Source organism: Hemitrygon akajei, chromosome 8 (assembly GCF_048418815.1).
Source record: "Hemitrygon akajei chromosome 8, sHemAka1.3, whole genome shotgun sequence".
NCBI lineage: Eukaryota > Metazoa > Chordata > Chondrichthyes > Myliobatiformes > Dasyatidae > Hemitrygon > Hemitrygon akajei.
In genome coordinates this window covers 16,210,701-16,228,806 of record NC_133131.1, presented here as the reverse complement: position 1 = coordinate 16,228,806, position 18,106 = coordinate 16,210,701, and the positions used below count along the sequence as shown (strand labels likewise).

General features: G+C 43.6%; 1 protein-coding gene across 6 annotated transcripts in view; it reads left to right on the top strand.

Moving 5' to 3' along the window:
* cuedc1b (CUE domain containing 1b) overlaps positions 1-11,260 on the top strand; it is a 130,969-nt gene extending 119,709 nt beyond the window's left edge. For all 6 annotated transcript variants that reach the window (XM_073053329.1, XM_073053331.1, XM_073053330.1 and 3 more), the window contains one exon: positions 232-11,260. In XM_073053329.1, the coding sequence (XP_072909430.1) occupies position 232 (1 nt within the window). In that variant the 3' untranslated portion in view covers positions 233-11,260. The remainder of the gene's footprint in view (positions 1-231) is intronic.
* The last annotated feature ends 6,846 nt before the right edge of the window (positions 11,261-18,106 follow it).

Genomic DNA, 18,106 nt, shown 5'->3' with positions numbered 1-18,106 from the left:
GATGGTAGTTCTTAACGAGCAATATTTAAGTTCCAGAATGATTTTCTTGTTGTTCGCTTCACTCAGTGGTCCACATGAATTGGAAAACCGCCATGTTCCTTTGTTCCTTTCCATGGATGCTGGATTTCTTCAGTATTTAGTATGTGTTACTCTGGATTTCCGGCATCTGCAGTATCATGAATTTGACCCTGCTTCAGCTGAATGGTTTAATTGTGTTACCTTTTTCCACAGATCCTGACAGCTTTGGACTGAGGGAGCCATGACTAGAACTTACGCGAAAGAACACTCATTCACAGATGAAGCTGGTGGCAGTTACTGTACAAACCTTCATCTGCTTTTTATCCATTTTCTGCAGTGATTAAGGCACAATTATGTGTGGGTGGGCGGCGGAGTTGTAGAAACGCAGAAATACCAGTCATCACCTTTGTAAGTCAAAGATTTGAGACACTTGCAGTTCTTTAACTCTGCAGTCCTCAAATCCTAGGTGCATAGATCTTCTAGAGGGGCTCCCAATCTTCCTTTAACCCATGGACCCTTACCATTAACCGATGAGTCCGTGGACCCCCAGATGGGAACTCTTGTCTAGACCTTGGTGTTCCCTTCATCTTGACTTACAATGGTAAGAGCACTAGAGAGCTGGGTCTAGTTTTTAACTGTAGCCTTGTGTTCCAATAAATTTTGATAGAAAAGGACTCCTTCAGGCATTGAACTGTATTTCGTATGGACTAATACAAGATTCAACAATGAGTGTTAATTCTTTAATTCGGTAATTGTAATTGTCAAATGATGTCTTGATGTGCCTAATGATGTACTGTATTAATTAACAGGTCTTACAATAGACCAGAACATATAAGATTACGTAAATGCTTCTGTTGTAATTACTGGGACTGTTTCTCCAATTTATTTTCGTTAAGGAATTGTGGAATTGCAAGGTGGATTGTAATGAAGAGGTAGTTGGTGGTTGTAATGAATGTTACAGGTTTGGAACCTGAAGCCTTTACAAAAGTCATGTAATAGTCCAATGACAGTGAATGTGAATGGGGTGCTCGGCCAGCGCAGCTCTTTGTGAGGGAGCTGCCTTGCCAAGTGCAGACGTTAAACCGTTTAACTCGAGGGCAGCACCTATCCACTGAGTTTCAATGTCCCATTACCAGCATCGTAAAGACCTGCCATGATTTGAGTGGCCCATGCACTCTTGCCTCGGAATCTAAACTGATCTGGAAAACGGTCAAATTGGCAATGTATTGTTTAAACCTTCCGCTGTCCAGGCCTGTTAAGGAAATACAAACATTATCCCAACTGTTTTCACACTCGGGAGTGGCTCTCTCCTGAGTGTTTATTGAAGACTATTTTGGCTAAAAATGACAGCTGAATTTTACCATTTTCTACACTTAATTCAGTTTGAAGTGTGTAATATATTGGTTGAAGTAAAATTTTATGAGCCATCTGTGCAGACAGGTGCAGTTGGTTTTCCCTCCTTTGTCGAGGAATTAGTGCAAGAAAGTAATCCCTCACAGAAAGGGAGAGTGACTATTCAGCATTTGTTGCCTGGTCACGGAACAGTCTGGGCTGGAGTCTGGTAATTAATGAATATCTCCCCATCTGCACTTGCACGGTGCAGTGAAATGGGTCATCATTGACATGGCCATTTAACGTTAAAAGGCAGCTCAGTACAACACAAAATAAAATTGAAATGGATGAGTGTCAATGAATTTGGTTGCTGGTGAGCATTTGGGGATTGCTGACAAGGTGTACCACAACTGTGTTTGCAGAGAGGCCCCAGCTAAAAGGGCAAAAGGCATTTTGGCTGTAGATTGAAAAGAACGGAAACTTGTAATGAGAGTGTGAAACTTCCAAGAAGTGAGCTTGTTTTCCTGTTGTAGGTTTAAGTCATTAGAAAGCACTTTGAGGAAATGAAGAAAACTGCAACTATATTTGCCTTTCCAAGTCTCCTTTAACTGTGGCATTCCAGGTACATGATGTGGAAGAAGGGGTGTCAGATCTTTTGCCATAAGGTAATGACTCGTATTGTCATTGGAGCCATACACAATATCAGAGCAGGGGAGAGGTTTAACCACAACAACACGGGCGAGCCCCTCCATCAATCAATTCTCACTAACGTACATGTCCGGGGCATCCAGTTCTGAGTGCTAACAGAGGGGGGGGAAAAAACAATAAGTGCTGTGTATTTTTGTCAAATATAAAACGTTCGAAAGGCAGCAGGAAAGGGGTCTGAGTTTGGTTTCCTGCTCCTTGTGTTTGACGTTGATTCTGTTTCACCGTTGTAATCTGTCAGTTCCGGATCAGGAGTGCCAGATTTCCATTGCAGTCGTCTCCCAAGCGAGCTTGATATATCGTGAGGAGGAAGATGTTCCCCTGGGCATGAGATTTACCGAAGCAGATGTGTTGTTGGTCGTTATGGGTGCTCAAGCCTCTGTGAGATTTAGACCACATCTTGTTTCTATTTTTTTAAAAAGCTGCATCTTCCCCGTCTCAGTGCTGTATCTTGCAGATGGTTGGCAGCTGGTTAAATTGTACCAATGATTACCATTGCTGTCCAAAGCAAAAAGTCATGGCTGTTGGCTTAATGTAAGGAATGGAGTCAGTTCTGTTGCAGCTAAAGTAATTTCAAGTAAATTTATTATCAAAGTACGTGTATGTCACTATAAACTACCCTGAGCTTCATTTTCTTGCAGGCATTCAAGATAGTACGAAGAAATGCAGTAGAATCAATGAAAAACTACACACAAAGACTGACAAACAACAAATGTGCAAATACACAAAAACGTACACAATACTGAGAACATGAGTTGTAGAATCCCTGAAAGTGAGTCCGTAGGCTGTGGAATCAGTTCAGTGTTCGGGTGAGTGAGGTTATCCACACTGGTTCAGGAGCTGGTGATTGTAGCATAATAACTGTTCCTGAAGCTGGTGGTGTGGGACCTACAGCTCCTGTACCTCCTTCCCGATGACAGCAGCAAGAAGAGAGCATGGCCTGGACGATAGAGGGGTCCTTGATGATGGAAGCTGCTCTCTTATGGCAGTGCTCCTTGTAGTTCCTGAACCTGGTGGTGTGCATCACCACCATCTCAAAATCAAGGCAACTTTAACTATCTGTTGTATCTGGGCAATTTCCATAAGATACCAAAGTACCTGTACTTAAGGAATGAAAGGTTCCAAATGCACCTTGGTGGCTGCCCATGGTGCTTCATTGGTGGAGGCCTGGAGATATCTGTGGTCACCAGCAACCTTGCAGGACCATGAAATGGAAGGAGTGAAGATCAAGCTTTTTAAATATAATGGGTGAATTCAGTGAGTAAGGAACAGAAAATTCAGGGTATTGGACTCATTTGATACACAAGTGTGATTGGGTCAACTTCCGAACGCAAGATGCTCAGAACCTCGGTACAGACAGTGAAGAGAGCGAGGGACCAGGGGTTCCCACTTGTTACCCAAAGCACAGTCAGCAAGGCAGAGCTGTGACAAATCCGGGAAATCATAGAAGTGAAGAGATTTCTGGCGCAAGTCAGCCGCTGGGCCAATCATACCCACACTCGACAATACTGAACTAACTATAGTCCTGGAGCCTGTGAGAGAGCTTTTTAAAATGATTTTCCCTCCATCCTGATTTCAGACAACGAGTTCCAGATCCCTGCCCCTTTGGTGAGTGGAATAATTTTTCCCAACTTCCTTTTTTTTGATCCATGTCCCTCAACTCATTACCCCCTAGTTAGTGTTCAGGGAAGTGTTTTCTTCCTGCTTGGTTTCTTAAATTTACACGTCACAACTAAATCTGTCTGCCACCCATGCTCCAGGGAAGCAACCCCAGCCTGGACAATGTCTTCTCACAGTTACTGTCGTCTTGGCAACAATTCCTGTAGATTGACTGCACTCTCTCTAATGCTGTCACATCCTTCCTGTACTGTGACGCTCAGAACTATACACAGTGCCTCTGTCACACCTGCCTCCATTGCTACCCCCCGGCAGTGCATTTCCAGCCACTCCAAAGTTCAAAGTACATTTATTATCAAAGCTTACAACCTTGAGGCTCGTCTCCTTACAGGCAGCCACAAAACAAAGAAACCCAAAAGGACCCTTTTTTTAAAAAAAAAAGAAAGACCATCGAACACCCAGTGTGCAGAGAGCGGGGGGAATAAAATAAATCGGGCATGCAAATAGCATCCGCAAGGAGAATCTGTCCACAGATCCTCAATTCAGCGCAGAGCCAAGTAAACGAGCTGAACTGGCCTGTCCTTCGGCTTGGGTCTCAACACCCCGACCTTTTTCTTTCTGGTCCAGTGTCTAAATCGTCATCCAAACATAGGGTCCAGTGGCTTCGATGCGCTCTGGGGCCTGGACCCAGCCGCCTCGATTTGATCTGAATCAGTCTCAGTTCTGCTGCATCAAATTACCTCCAAGTCCACTCCTTGTTTTAAAAAATGCCCCGCACCTCTCATTTGAATTTTTCCCCCTCACCAAAAATGCATGCCCTTTAGTATTTGGCATTTCAGCCATGTGGTTGGGACTGATACAGGCTGTCAACTCTGTCTCCTATCATTTTTAGAAACTTCTCTAAACTTCATTCTTCACTCAACATTGAAGCAGCTGTTCCTGCTCAACCTCATAGAAATAACTGCATCACATTTTCAAAGCATTTTAGTTTAGCATTGAAATAAACACAAAGAGCAGGCTATGCTAGCCAAGTTAGGTAGTATTGATAACACACTCCAGGTCAAACATCTTTCACCAGAGCTTCCAGTGTTTGAAGCATTTTCTGATTTCAGACTTCCAGCATCTGTACTGTTTTTCTTTGAGCTGAGCTTCGCCTGTGACCCTTTCCACTGTTACACATTCCCCAGATTAAATAGTTTAAAGCTGTTCTGCACTTTGGAGAAATGTTGTTCAAATTCTTTGCTCCATTTATCTGTAACTTGCATTTTGACTACCTTTTGTGATTTGTTCTTCCAAAGCTGTGCAGTTAATTAGTTGGGGTATTTGACCGATATTACTTCAGGAATTAATCCCACCTCTCGCGTCATACGCCAGTGAGATCCAGCGACACTGAACTATCTGACTTGCTTTCCAAACATGCTTGCTGTCTTTTGCAATGGCACTCAGTTTTTTCTTCTTAGTAGCCGTGCTCAGATAGTCGAGTCAATTCCATAACGTAGGTGCTTGCAGATTGAGCTCACATCCTCCACGCAGCTTCCTAATTTGGCCGTTCCCCGTGTCAATAAATAGTTGAATCGCTTGGGTTATACGGCACAAAAATCCACTCTTCAACCCACCATGTCCAGAGAACCTATCTGTTACTAATCTGCTCTCCCAGCACTTGACCGCTAGTCTCTACGTTCTTGGTGATTCAAGTGCTCATCCAGATACTTAATATTGTGAGACACTCCACCTGCTTGAATACTGCAGACACTATGTTCCTGATTCCATCCATCCTGGGGTTCAGTAAAAAATTCTTCCTCTGGTTCTCTCTGGCTCATACACCCTTCACCCTTACCGTTTGCTGTCTAGTTTCAGACCTGTCTCCTGTTGGGAAACGTTTCTGAATTGGTTGAAGCGATTTGTCAATGAATACGAGGCAGAGTCTTGTTAATCACCTTCATTGTGCCAATGACTGGACAATTCTGGAGGTGGGCTAACAAGATCTCACTCGGCTGGGAGTGTAGTTCCAGTATACATTGGGCTGGCAGTATGTTCCTGGAGGCTTTATCAACCCTGCGAAACAGCCCTTGCTGTCATTAAGCCGAGCCCTTTCCCCACACGTGTGCACACCTCTTCAGTTGTAGGGCATTGAAACAGGCCCTGCAGTCCAACTAAACCCCTCTAAACCTTTCCTGTGCATGTCACTTTCCAAGTTCCTTTTAAATGTTGTTAATATACACACCACCCTCCCTCCGATAGAAAAAAAAGTTGCCCCTCAGATTCCTATGAAATCCTCTCCCCTTTCACCTTTAACCTATTCCCTCTGGATCTTGCTTTCCCAGCCCTGAGAATCCAATGAGTACATTCACCCTATCCATGCTCCTTAGTCTTATAACTTTTTTTAAAAAAGTGAATTATCTGAAGAAAATAGAACAAATAAGTTTTATTTTAAAATGGTGCCTTTTCCTTTTATTGTTTGGGGTTGGTTAAGAGCATTGTTTTTGAAATTGGGCTTTAATTTCTCTAGGCTTGTCACCCATAGAGTATCTGAATCAGATTTATTATCACTCATGTGTCATGAAATTTGTTGTCTTGCAGTAGCGGTACAGTGCAATAAATTAAAACAAACTGTAATTACAATGCGATATATACAGTTACGGTGCCTAAGACTTTTGCACAGCACTGTGGTAATTTTATGTATTGCACCATACTGCAAGAAAAACAAACTTGATGATATATGTGAGTGATGATAATCCCGATTCTGATATGCAAAGAGTAAGAATTTCATACTGTATACAATGTCTGATATTAAATTGAGCCATTGGGTCTCAATAATAGAGTGGGAAAGCGGCAGTGAGAGTGGAATCATGATTGGGAAAAGTGAAAGAGAGCGTGAAGCACCAGAGAGACATTCTGTAATGATGAATAAACATTGTTTGGAATCAAATGACCTTGCCTGGTGTCTCACGGCTGGGTGTGTCTGCACCCACACCAACCCTTACTGCCCTGGCAACTTCTCTACCACCTGTCCCACACTCCTCCCACGGCGCTCCAGCTTTGCCATTCCCAACATCCTTTGCTCCTGGGAGATTTACAAACTGGCTCTCTGCTCCACGTTGATAAATACAGTACTGTGCAAAAGTCTTAGGCACCCTATCTATATACATGTGCCTAAAATTTGCAAAGTACTGTACAGTACTCTGTGTGTGTGTGTTAATGTATATGTGTATTTATTTATGTATATATATACACACACACACATTGACTGTATATATTATTTTAATTATAGTTTGTTTTAATTTATTGCACTGTACTGCTGCCACAAAACAACAAATTTCATGACATCTGTCAGTGATAACACACACACACACACTCTCACACACTCTCTCACACACACACACACACACACACACAGTGTATAAATTAAGGGGTGCAAAAAGAGTGCGAGTGTCTTTATTCTGGACGCATCACTGGAGAAGCAGGCATGTTTGTGGTGGTGAAGAGTGCACGACAGTGAGGTTTATTGTGGTGAGCTGCTGGGTGATAGCTCTTTCTTAGGGCAGAGCGTTGGGTAAAGTGTTGTTGTGTGTCTCAGCAGGGAAGAGCAGCAATTGGAGGAAGTCACAAACGAGAAAATCTGCAGATGCTGGACGTCTGAGCAACACACACAAAATGCTGGAGGAACTCAGCAGGCCAGGCAGCATCTATGGAAAAGACCTGAAGGGTCTCAGCCTGAAATGCCGACTGTTCTCTCTTCCACAGATACTGCCTGACTTGCCGAGTTCCTCCAGCATTTTGTGGGTGTGTTAATTAGAAGGAGTGAGCTGATTTTTGCTGATGAAGACTGAGAACTGCTCGATGCTCAGGTACACATTCCCCAAGCTGCAACCTGAGGAGGGGGGGAGTTGAACAAGTTTACCTCACTTCATCAGCAATAAGTTCAAAAAATCTAGGTAGAGTTTTTGTAAAAAATGCTTCAACCCCTCCCTAGCTTTTAAACGTCACTACTCCTCCAATCCTCTTCACAACAGGTGCCAATTATGATCTGACTTCACACTAAAACAGGCACCGGTTCATTAAATGTTGTTTGTGAAATATACAGATGCCATTTTGCGGCTTCACTAACAACATCTAATTAGTGTGAATCCATTCCTGGTGACTAAATCCTCTAACTGGGACGGTTGGAATTGCTGACTCCTCCTCCCCCCTGTGTTTACTGTCTTCCCCAATGTATGTTCATAGTCTTTGCACTGTATCTGGTTGTTGTGTTGATCATGCACAGAGAGGCAGGCATTCAGTGAAGCCACTTCAATGATTGTCTAATAAAAGCCAAATAGAATTGGAGATTTCTGTGAATCCTTTGTTGCTCTCCCCCCGGGGCTGTTAATATGTTTAAAGTTTTTCAGTTACATTGGCTGAAGCCACTACATAGATCACCAGAGAGGTTATTTTTCCCATCTTGGCACAAAAGACCGGGAGCCTCATTTACTAAAATTCATTTCTGAAATTTGGCTGTGCATCATCCAATTTTTTTTTTTTTTTGGTAACTTTTGATATTTGTTAAGGAATTCTGCTCTACCCACAGTCTCGGGAAGGTGTGTGTTACTCAGAGGAAGGTTTAGGAGGGGTGTAACTCCACGCTTGGAGAGGCAGGTCACCTTCAGCTCATTCCCTCTTGATCTTAATTCCCCAACCTGGGGATCAGAGTAGTGCATTCATCCTATCCATGTTATGTAGTCTTATCATTTTTAACAAGCTTCTATTATCTGAAGAAAATAGAAGAAATATATGTGTTTTTTAAAAAAAAAATGGATCTGTTCCTTCTATTGCCTGGGGTTGGTAACGAGCGTTGTTTTTGAAATTGGCCTATAAAATCCCTAGGCTTGTCACCTCTTAGGATCTGGATTAGATTTATTATCACTAACCTATATTATGAAATTTATTGGTGAACCTTGTCTTGATCGCTGATTGGTTTAAGGATGCAGGCAGCTGAGTGCACAAGTAAGCGCTGATTTTGGCCTTTTGGCGAACTATTGGACCTAGTTACAGAAAGCCCACGGTCTGTGGGCCATTTGGAAAGTCTCTGTATACTCCTCGTCAATTGGACGGCAAGAAAATCATGGGCATGTGAGGGAGATTAGGATACAGGGAAATTAGGGCGGCAGAGTAGTGTAATGGTTAGCATAACACTTTACAGTACCAGCAACCCAGGTTCAATTCCCACCACTGTCTTGTAAGGAATTTGTCCATTCTCCCTGTAACCACATGAACTTTCTCCATGTGCTCCGGATTTCTCCCACAGTCCAAAGATGTACTGGTTGGTGAGTTAATTAGTCATTGTAAATTGTCCCGTGATTAGGCTAGGTCGGGGGTTGCTGGGCGCTGCTGTTCGAAGGTCCAGAAGGGTCTGTTCTCAATGGTTCCATACCATTGGTAAATATGAATGTTTCAGATGTGATGACAAGGATGGACAACAACTCGTGCTTCTATTTCATTTGACAACTGAAAGTTAACCTTTAACAAGGTCATAGTTTTCCCGGGAACTGACCAAACCCACGAACAGAGCAAACATGAGAAAATCTGCAGATGCCGGAAATTCAAACAACAACACACACAAAATGCTGGCGGAACGCAGCAGGCCAGGCAGCATCTATAGGAAGAAGTACAGTCGACGTTTCGGGCCGAGCATTTTGTGTGTGTTGCTTGAACCCGTGAACAAATCTGTTCTCCTTTGGAGATGAGGTGTCAATGGCCTTTTCTCCTTTATTGATGAAGCGTTCTGTCTCACGAAATGAATTGTGACAACTTGGAACAACTGTATATGGTCCTCAGTTAAATATTAATTATCTATAATTGGCTTGCCGTATTTAAGCCCACATACTCTGTTGACAACAGTATATGAACTATGTATTCAGAGTTACATTGCACTTACTGACCCTGCTTAACGTGTTGGTTTTGTTAAACAATAGGGATCTGAGAGTTTTATTGACACAGTTTGATTTTGAGAGTATTAATTTCCTGTTGTCAGTGCTTTGAAGTTTAATTTTTAAGTGACTAAAACTGAAATGTGCCTGAAACTTAACTAAAATGTAAAATAGGTTTGTGTATGATAATTATGGGAAAATTATCAACCTTTGAACCAATTCATTGACTGCAGTGACCCTGAGGCATATCAGTGTGATATAATTGGCAGCTTGTCTTTTGACGTTTTTAAAACAGGTATCATTCAGGTCTAGCTTCTAGTCTGGGTTGGCATTGTCCAACTCAGCTTTAATGTGGGCGGGGGAGAGGATGGAATTTTGTATGTAGCCCCTTTCTCTATAAATCACCCCCCCCCCCCCCCCGCTCCCCATCCTGTCAGGCATTTTGACCCGTCTGTGGTAGAGTCTGCAGATCCCACGTACACCACCTCAGAACACACCAAACTGGAATGGAAGCAAGTCTTGAGGGACTGTCCAGGAAGAATATGATCATTGGAAGGTGCCTACTTGCGTGCTATGTGCTGGCATGCACTTTGTATGTAAACACACTTACATGCATGGTACATACATCCACATTGACATCACGTGCTGCTTAAGATACAAGTTCATACACATTCTCAAAATCACAAAGTAATGACTTTATTATTGAAGTATGTATAGTCACCATGTGCTACGTTGAGATTCATTTTCTAGCAGGTGATCACCAGGAGATAAAGAAATACAATAGGATTTATGAAAAGCTACATAAAGACACTCAGTCACACATAAACACGTGTACATCTGATGCTGGAGGGACAGGAGCTTTCCAGGTGCAGGTAGATTAATGGCTTGCTTTGCGTTGCCTGTTGCTCCACCAACTCCCATCCATATCTCATCAGAGGCAGAGCACTGACACATCAGATTGTCTGGCCAACCGCTCTCGTCTTATCTAAGGGCTCTTAAAACCCAAATCTTCAAGCTAGTGTTTACCTCTCCATCTAAACAACAAATTTCACGACATATGTCGGTGATATTAAAGCTTGTTCTGATTTCTGATCCCCTATGCCAATATTCTCTCTTTAGCCTGCTATTGAATCTGATTATGCTGATCTCTGGCAGCTTTGAGGGTATCTCTGCAGATTTAACCCAATTTTAAATCAAGTTTCCTGCCAGTATCTAGCTTTTGAAACAGAGCAATTTGTGATTTGCCTTTAGATAGAGAGAAGAATTTGAAATTGAATAAAAACTTCAATGTACTCACTTTTATCCAAATTGTTATATTAAAAAAAACATTTCTTGAATGAATTTTTTAAAAAGAGAAATGGTATCTTCAAGTATGAACTCTAGAGTTCAAATTTGCTTCTGTTGACAGTGGTAAGAATTATAGTAAAATATTTTAACGACAAAAAGTATCTTAAATTTGTATTTGAATATCAAAATGTAGATGGAGATGTGAACTTATGAGCATATTATAAGCCTGTTCTTATTTCAATGTAAAATAAATGTTAAGTATAAAGAGGTTTTAAAATGATTGAGTTTGTCGTTATCTTAGAGATTTCATATTTGATTTTTTTTCTTCATAAACTTAATGATGTTTTGTTTGTCAATAGTGACCTTCATTTAAAATAAAGTTGTGTTGTACTCATGGTCTTTTGTAAGTGACATTTTCTTTTTTGGCACAGTGAAATGAGCTGATTCAATCCAGAACAATTCTGCTGGAAATCCAGAGGCAACACACATTCACACTCACACACACACACACACACACACACACACACACACACACACACACACACACACACACACACACACACTCTCTCTCACTCTCACTCACACACACTCTCTCACTCACAGTCACACTCACACACAAACACTCACACACACACACTCTCACACACACACACTCTCTCTCACTCTCACTCACACACTCACAGTCACACACACACACACACACACACACACACACTCTCTCACTCTCACTCACACACACACCACTGTTATGATGTTTTTGAGTCTTGGGAAGGCTGAGTCATCTTTGTGGTCATTTTCCAGGTGATTCACCATGGTCACCCCAATAATTGTCTGTCCTCCATTTTTAAGGCTGGAGAATTTATAGACTGTTAGAGGCCTAGTATCTGAGCTCCAGTATCTGTCATAAAGTCACAGAGCAATACAGCAGGGATACAGGCCCTTTGGCTCACCCAATCCATGCTAGCATGGTGCCCACCCAGCAGTCAGCCCATATCTCTCAAAACCCTGTCCTGTCCTGTACTAATCCAGGTGATTCTTAACTGATACATAGTACCTGACTCAGCCATTTCCTATGGTAGCTCATTCCATATAGTCACAGCCTTCTGCTGGAAAAGTTGCCCCTCCTGCCTCTTAAAATGTTTCCCTCTTACCTTAAGCCTCTGCTGCCTCGTTTTGGACTCCCCGTTCTCAGCAAAAGATACTACCATCCAACTTAACTGTGCCTGTCATAATTTTAAACATTTCTATAAATTATAATTAGCTGTAATTTGTAACATGTATGTACATCAAAACATACAGTGAAATGCATTTTTGTGTCAACTGCTAACACAATGTAAGGATGTGCTGGGGCAGCCCACCGGTATTGCCACACTTCCTAGGCCACCATAGCGTGCCCGCAATTTACTAACGCTAACCCGTGTGTCTTTAGAACGGGGGAGGAAAATGGAGCACCCAGAGGACATACACACAGTCAAGGAAGAACGTACAGACTGCAGCAAGAATTGAACTCCGATTTTCAGCTGGTTGTCCCCTCATCTCCTATGTTCCAAGGAATAAAGGCCTAGCCTACCAGGGTCCTGTAACTATTGGCTTCTCTGCTAAGGAAATTGATGGTTTGCATTCATGCCAGCTCTGACTCCCATGATTTTTGCAGTGTGATAAATCCTGTCCCTAAGGCAGCATCTCCAACCTAGACAATCCATTGTCCTGACTTCCCAGTCCAGCCAACTCTCTGCTGAATTATAGTCTGTCCAGTGTAACCAATTCTCTTCCTGTAATGAGAGAGAAACATAAGATTCTAAAGGGAAGGTCAGAGCGGAGAAGAATACCAGAGAGATGAAAAGGAGTTTCATTATCTCATGCCATTGCACTGAAGAATTCAGAATCAGGTTTAGTATCACTGACATAAGTTGTGAAATTTGTTTTGCAGCAGCAATATAGTGCAATCTATAAAAAATACTTAAATTACAATGAGAAACCTATTCAAAATTAAATACAGTAGTGCAAAAATAGTGAGGTAGTATTCCTGGGTTGGTTCATTGTCTGTTCAGAAACCTGATGGCGAAGGTGAAGAAGTTGTCCCTGAAGCATTGTGTGTCTTCAGGCTCCTGTACCTCCTCTCTGAAGGTAGTCGTAATAAAGACCATGTCCTGTGTGACAGGGGTCCTGAACGATGGATGCCACCTTTTTGAGGCATTGCCTTATGAAGGTGTCCTGGATGCCAGTGCCCACGATGGAGCTGGTTGAGTTTACAACCTCCTGCAGCTTTTTCCAATCCTGTACAGTGGCCCCCTCCATACCAGACGGTGATGCAACCAGTTAGAATGCTCTCCGTGGTACACCTGTAGAACCTTTAGTCTTTGGTGACAAACCATATCTCCTCAACTCGTAATGGAATATAGACGCTGACGTGACTTTCTTTGTAATTGCACCAATAAGTTGGGTCCCCCAGTAAAACCCTTCCCACCCTGAAAGTTACTATTTGTATTTTAATATGCATTTTTATAAGAGGAAACCAGCTACAAGATGTCCAATCAATGTGTTTGGGTGACACAGGGAATCAACAGCCATTGTCCATGTCCCATGTGCTGTTTGAGTCGATTGGCTTGGGAGATCATTGGAGAGGATAGTTAAGAACCACCATGTAGAGTTAATCGTGTGGACACCAAATTCCTTCCTTAAGTTCGGAAGCCACTGGGTGTACACTTCGTTTTCATTCCAGTTGCATTTGATTAATTGAACCTAAGTTCACCAGCCACAGTGGTGGGTCCTGAATTCATGCGTTGGCATCATTGTCCACTCCTCAAGAGTGCCCACAAAGCTGTATTGTCTTCATTGATACCCCCTTTCATCTGACAAATCACCTGTGCTTTGGCAGAGTTCTCTGCATGAATAAACAACAAGCAATATTTCTTTTATATGATGAAGCATTAAAAAAATACTAGATTTATTTGTCACGTATACGTGAAATTTCAAAACGTAAGTGAAGTGCGTCATTTGCGACGTGCTGGGGGAAGCCCCAGCACCAACGTACCGCTCCCACGACTCACAAACCTTAACCGGCAGTCCTTGGAATGTGGGAGGAAACTGGAGCACCCGGTGGAAACCCACACAGTCGGGGGAGAATGTACAAACTCCTTACAGACAACGGTGGGAGTCGAACCCTGTTCAGTGATCACTGCTGCTGAAAAGGGATTCTGCTAACTGCTACAGTACCTCCCCACTCTGAGTTACAATGACCATATTACCGTGTGCTGGCAAAATGGAGTAATGCTTTCTCTACTATCATTTCATGGCCTCCTCTACTATCAAGATGAAGCCACACTCAGGTTGGAGGAACAACACCTTATATACCGGCTGGGTAGCCTCCAACCTGATGACACGAACATTGACTTCAATAACTTCTGTTAATGCCCCTCCTCCCCTTCTTACCCCATTCCTGACATATTTAGTTGTTTGTTTTTTTCTCTCTCTCTGCCTGTTCTTCATCTCCCTCTGGTGCTTCCCCCCCTTTCTTTCTCCCTAGGCCTCCCGTCCCATGATCCTTTCCCTTCTCCAGCTCTGTATCACTCTCGCCAATCACCTTTCCAGCTCTTAGCTTCATCCCACCTCCTCCGGTCTTCTCCTATCATTTTGCATTTCCTCCTCCTCCCACTACTTTCAAATCTCTTAGCGTCTTTCCCTTCAGTTAGTCCTGACGAAGGGTCTCGGCCCGAAACGTCGACAGTGCTTCTCCTTATAGATGCTGCCTGGCCTGCTGCGTTCCACCAGCATTTTGCGTGTGTTGCTTGAATTTCCAGCAACTGCAGATTCCCTCGTATTTAATGCTTTCCCCGTAGCTTCTGGGTCTCGTTCAGTCCTCTGTATTGTACATCTCACAGCAGTGTTATGGGCAGCTACTGTTGTTTTGTGGCAGGGCTCGAACTGAACCAGGTCAAGTTGCAGGTTCGGTGCTGCTGAAGTCCCAGTCGTGGCAATCGACTGCCATTAGTAGTTATCGCACATTATTGGGTTTAAGGACGCATTACACATTCTGTGTGGGCTTTGAACAGATCTCAACGGGAGAAAGAATTTAAAGGAAAGCTCTAAATGTACGCCGCTTATCTTAAACCACAGAAATTTACTCCAAAATATTTATACTGTACGTGTGGTCCTGGGTGCATAGGAACTGTGTCCTGGGCTTCACACAAACTTTGAAAATTACGTTTGGAATTTAAATGACTTAATTCATTGCATATTCATATTTTAAGGTCGAAGTTTATTTTTTATATAATTCTTTATAATTAGACATAAGGCAGTAAGACATAGGAGCTGTTTTAGGCCATTCAGCCCATTGAGTCTGATCCAGTCATTCCATCATGACTGATTTCTTACCCCTCTCAACCCCATTCTCCTGCCTTCTCCCTGTAACCGTTGGCACCCCGAACAATCAAGAACCTATCAACCTCAGCTTTAAATATAATAATGACTTGCCCTCCACAGCCATCTGTGACAATGAATTCTACAGATTCCCCACCCCCTGGCTAAAGAAATTCCTCCTCATCTCTGTAATAAAGGACATCCGTCTATTCTGAGGCTGTGCCCTTTGTTCCTAGACTCTCTCACTATAGGAAACATCCTCTCCACATCCACTCTATCTAAGTCTTTCAATATTCAATAGGTTTCAATGAGACCCCCCCCCCACCATTCTTCTAAACTGCAGTAGGTACAGACCCAGAGTCATCAAACACTTCTCACATGTTAACCCTTTCACTTCCAAAACTATTCTCATGAGCCTCCTCTGAGCCCTCTCCAACGCCAGCACATCTTTTCTAAGATAATGGGCCCAAAACTGCTCACAGTAGTCCAGGTGCGGTCTAACCAAATCCTTATAAAGCCTGTTGTTGATATTTGTTGCATGTCACACTCTGACCAACCCACCACAGAAAATTCCTAAAACATGTAAATGCACGGTATATAGTGAATAAAATTCATCCCAGATCCTCGTGCAAAGAACTTTCTTTTTCCATGACTGATCTTTTTTCTCCTCAAGGGGATTTTCATTCCTTTCTTTTGGCTTTGCTCATTCCAGGCAAATGTGGGAGGAAGAGGAGGGGAATCGATTGAAAGGACAGCTCTTCGGTCGGGCCGAGGATGGACTAGGCCACATCGTCTCCGTCCCTGCTTGACAAGGAAGATGCTGCTGCATCTCCAGCCTTTTTGATGAACCAGGGGGAAAATGAGTTAAAACAGTCAAGTGGCAGTCGAAAGAGCACGTAAAAGAAAGATTAGGAGCTGCTGAAGTGGCTTCAGGTTGATCATGCATATAGTGTCACTGGTGAGACCCGTCATAAATTGGGGGACCATTTTATTGAGCATCTCTGCCCCAAGAGGGACTCTGGTGGCCAAACATTTTAATTCTGATTCCTATTCCCATTCTGACATGTTGATCCATGGCCTCCTCATGTGCCAGTGTTGGTGCGTGGCCAAGTGGTTAAGGCGTTCGTCTAGTTATCTGAAGGTCGCTAGTTCGAGCCTTGGCTAAGGCTGCGTGTGTGTCCTTGAGCAAGGCACTTAACCATATAGACGACCTGTATGGGTCCTAATGGCCTAATGGCCTTCCCTTGGACAACATTGGTGGCGTGGAGAGGGGAGACTTGCAGCAAGGTCTTCCACCAAGGTGCAAATCCATCGAGACTAACTTTTAGTTTTTAGTAGACTAACTTTTATCGAGACTAACACATGAGCGAAGATGAGGCCACTCTCACGTGGAGGAGCAACACCTTATGTACCCTCCAACCTGATGGAATAAATATTGATTTCTCTTTCCAGAGAACAAACCTCCCCCCTACCCCTTGGGTCCCCTCCTCCTTCCCCTTCTCCTATCCGCTCTTCTCTCCTATCAAATTACTTCTTCTCCAGCCCTTGACCTTTCCAACCCACCTGGCTTCACCTGTCCCCTTCCCCTCTCCCCGCCTTTTTATTCTGGCATCTTCCCCCTTCCTTCTCAGTCTTGATGAAGGGTCTTGGTCCGAAACATCGACTGCTTCCTCTTTTCTATAGATGCTGAGTTGCTCCAATGTCCTTTGTGTTCATTTCAGGCCATCCAGAAACACTTTACAACGAATCAGGTACTTGTGCAGCGCAGTTCACAAATATGGCTCATGATTTGTGTGGATCACGCCCCTACACTAGACATAATAATGATCGGCGTAGCGTAGCACTGAGTGTAACACTGTTGAGGTTCAATCCTTTGAACTGTAGAATCCTTTGTAATTCCCACCGCTGTCCATACATTATTCCCATGACCACGTGGGTTTCCTCCGGGTGCTCGGGTTTCCTCCCCTGTTCCGAAGACATATTGCTTAGGGTTATCGAGTTGTGGGTGCCAGGTAGCGTGACGCTATTAAGGCTCTGGGCATCGGAGTTCAGAGTTCAATCCTGGCGCTGTCCGTGAGGAGTTTGTACGTTCTCCCCATGACTGCGCGGGTTTCCTCCGGGTGCTCCGGTATCCTCCCACAGTCCAAAGTTGTACGGGTTAGTAGATTAACTGGTGATTGTAAGTTGTCTTGTGATTCGGCTAGGGTTATTTATGTGGGTTGCTGTGTGGTACGCTTGTTGGGCCAGGAGGACCTGTGTCTCTAAATAACCAGAAGGTGGCGACACGGTCCGGCAGCAACCAGCACAATCCTCACTGAGCAAACACGAGGAAATCTGCAGATGCTGGAAATTCAAACAACACACACAAAATGCTGGTGGAACACAGCAGGCCAGGCAGCATCGATAGGGAGAAGCGCTGTCGACGTTTCGGGCCGAGACCCTTCGTCAGGACCATCATCACTGATCTGACTTAACACAAATGGTGCATTTCACACTATGTTTTGAAGTATGTGAGACAATTTTTAAAAAAATCTTAAAGCACTCCATGTAGCTCCCCTATTAGGAGGTCCATTATGTGAGAGAGTGGGCCTTGGGCTGATACCTTACCAGGTGCCCTCGGACTCTCAATGGCGTATTGGCCAAGATTTTCATATTCCGAGTGTAGGAGTGGGATTTGAGCCCAGGCAAGAGCAATCCGGACTGGCTGCAGCTGACACTGTGATAAAGCACGGCTTGTCACGGAAAGATGAAGCCATGCTCCTGAGAAACAGCTTCAGCAGCGAAGGGATGTGGCGTGCTCGTTCTGAGGGAGCAGGAAGGGTCCGCCGGTATTTGTGCCAAGCCGTTTCGCGTGGTACAGCCTAACGAAGCTTCCAAACTGC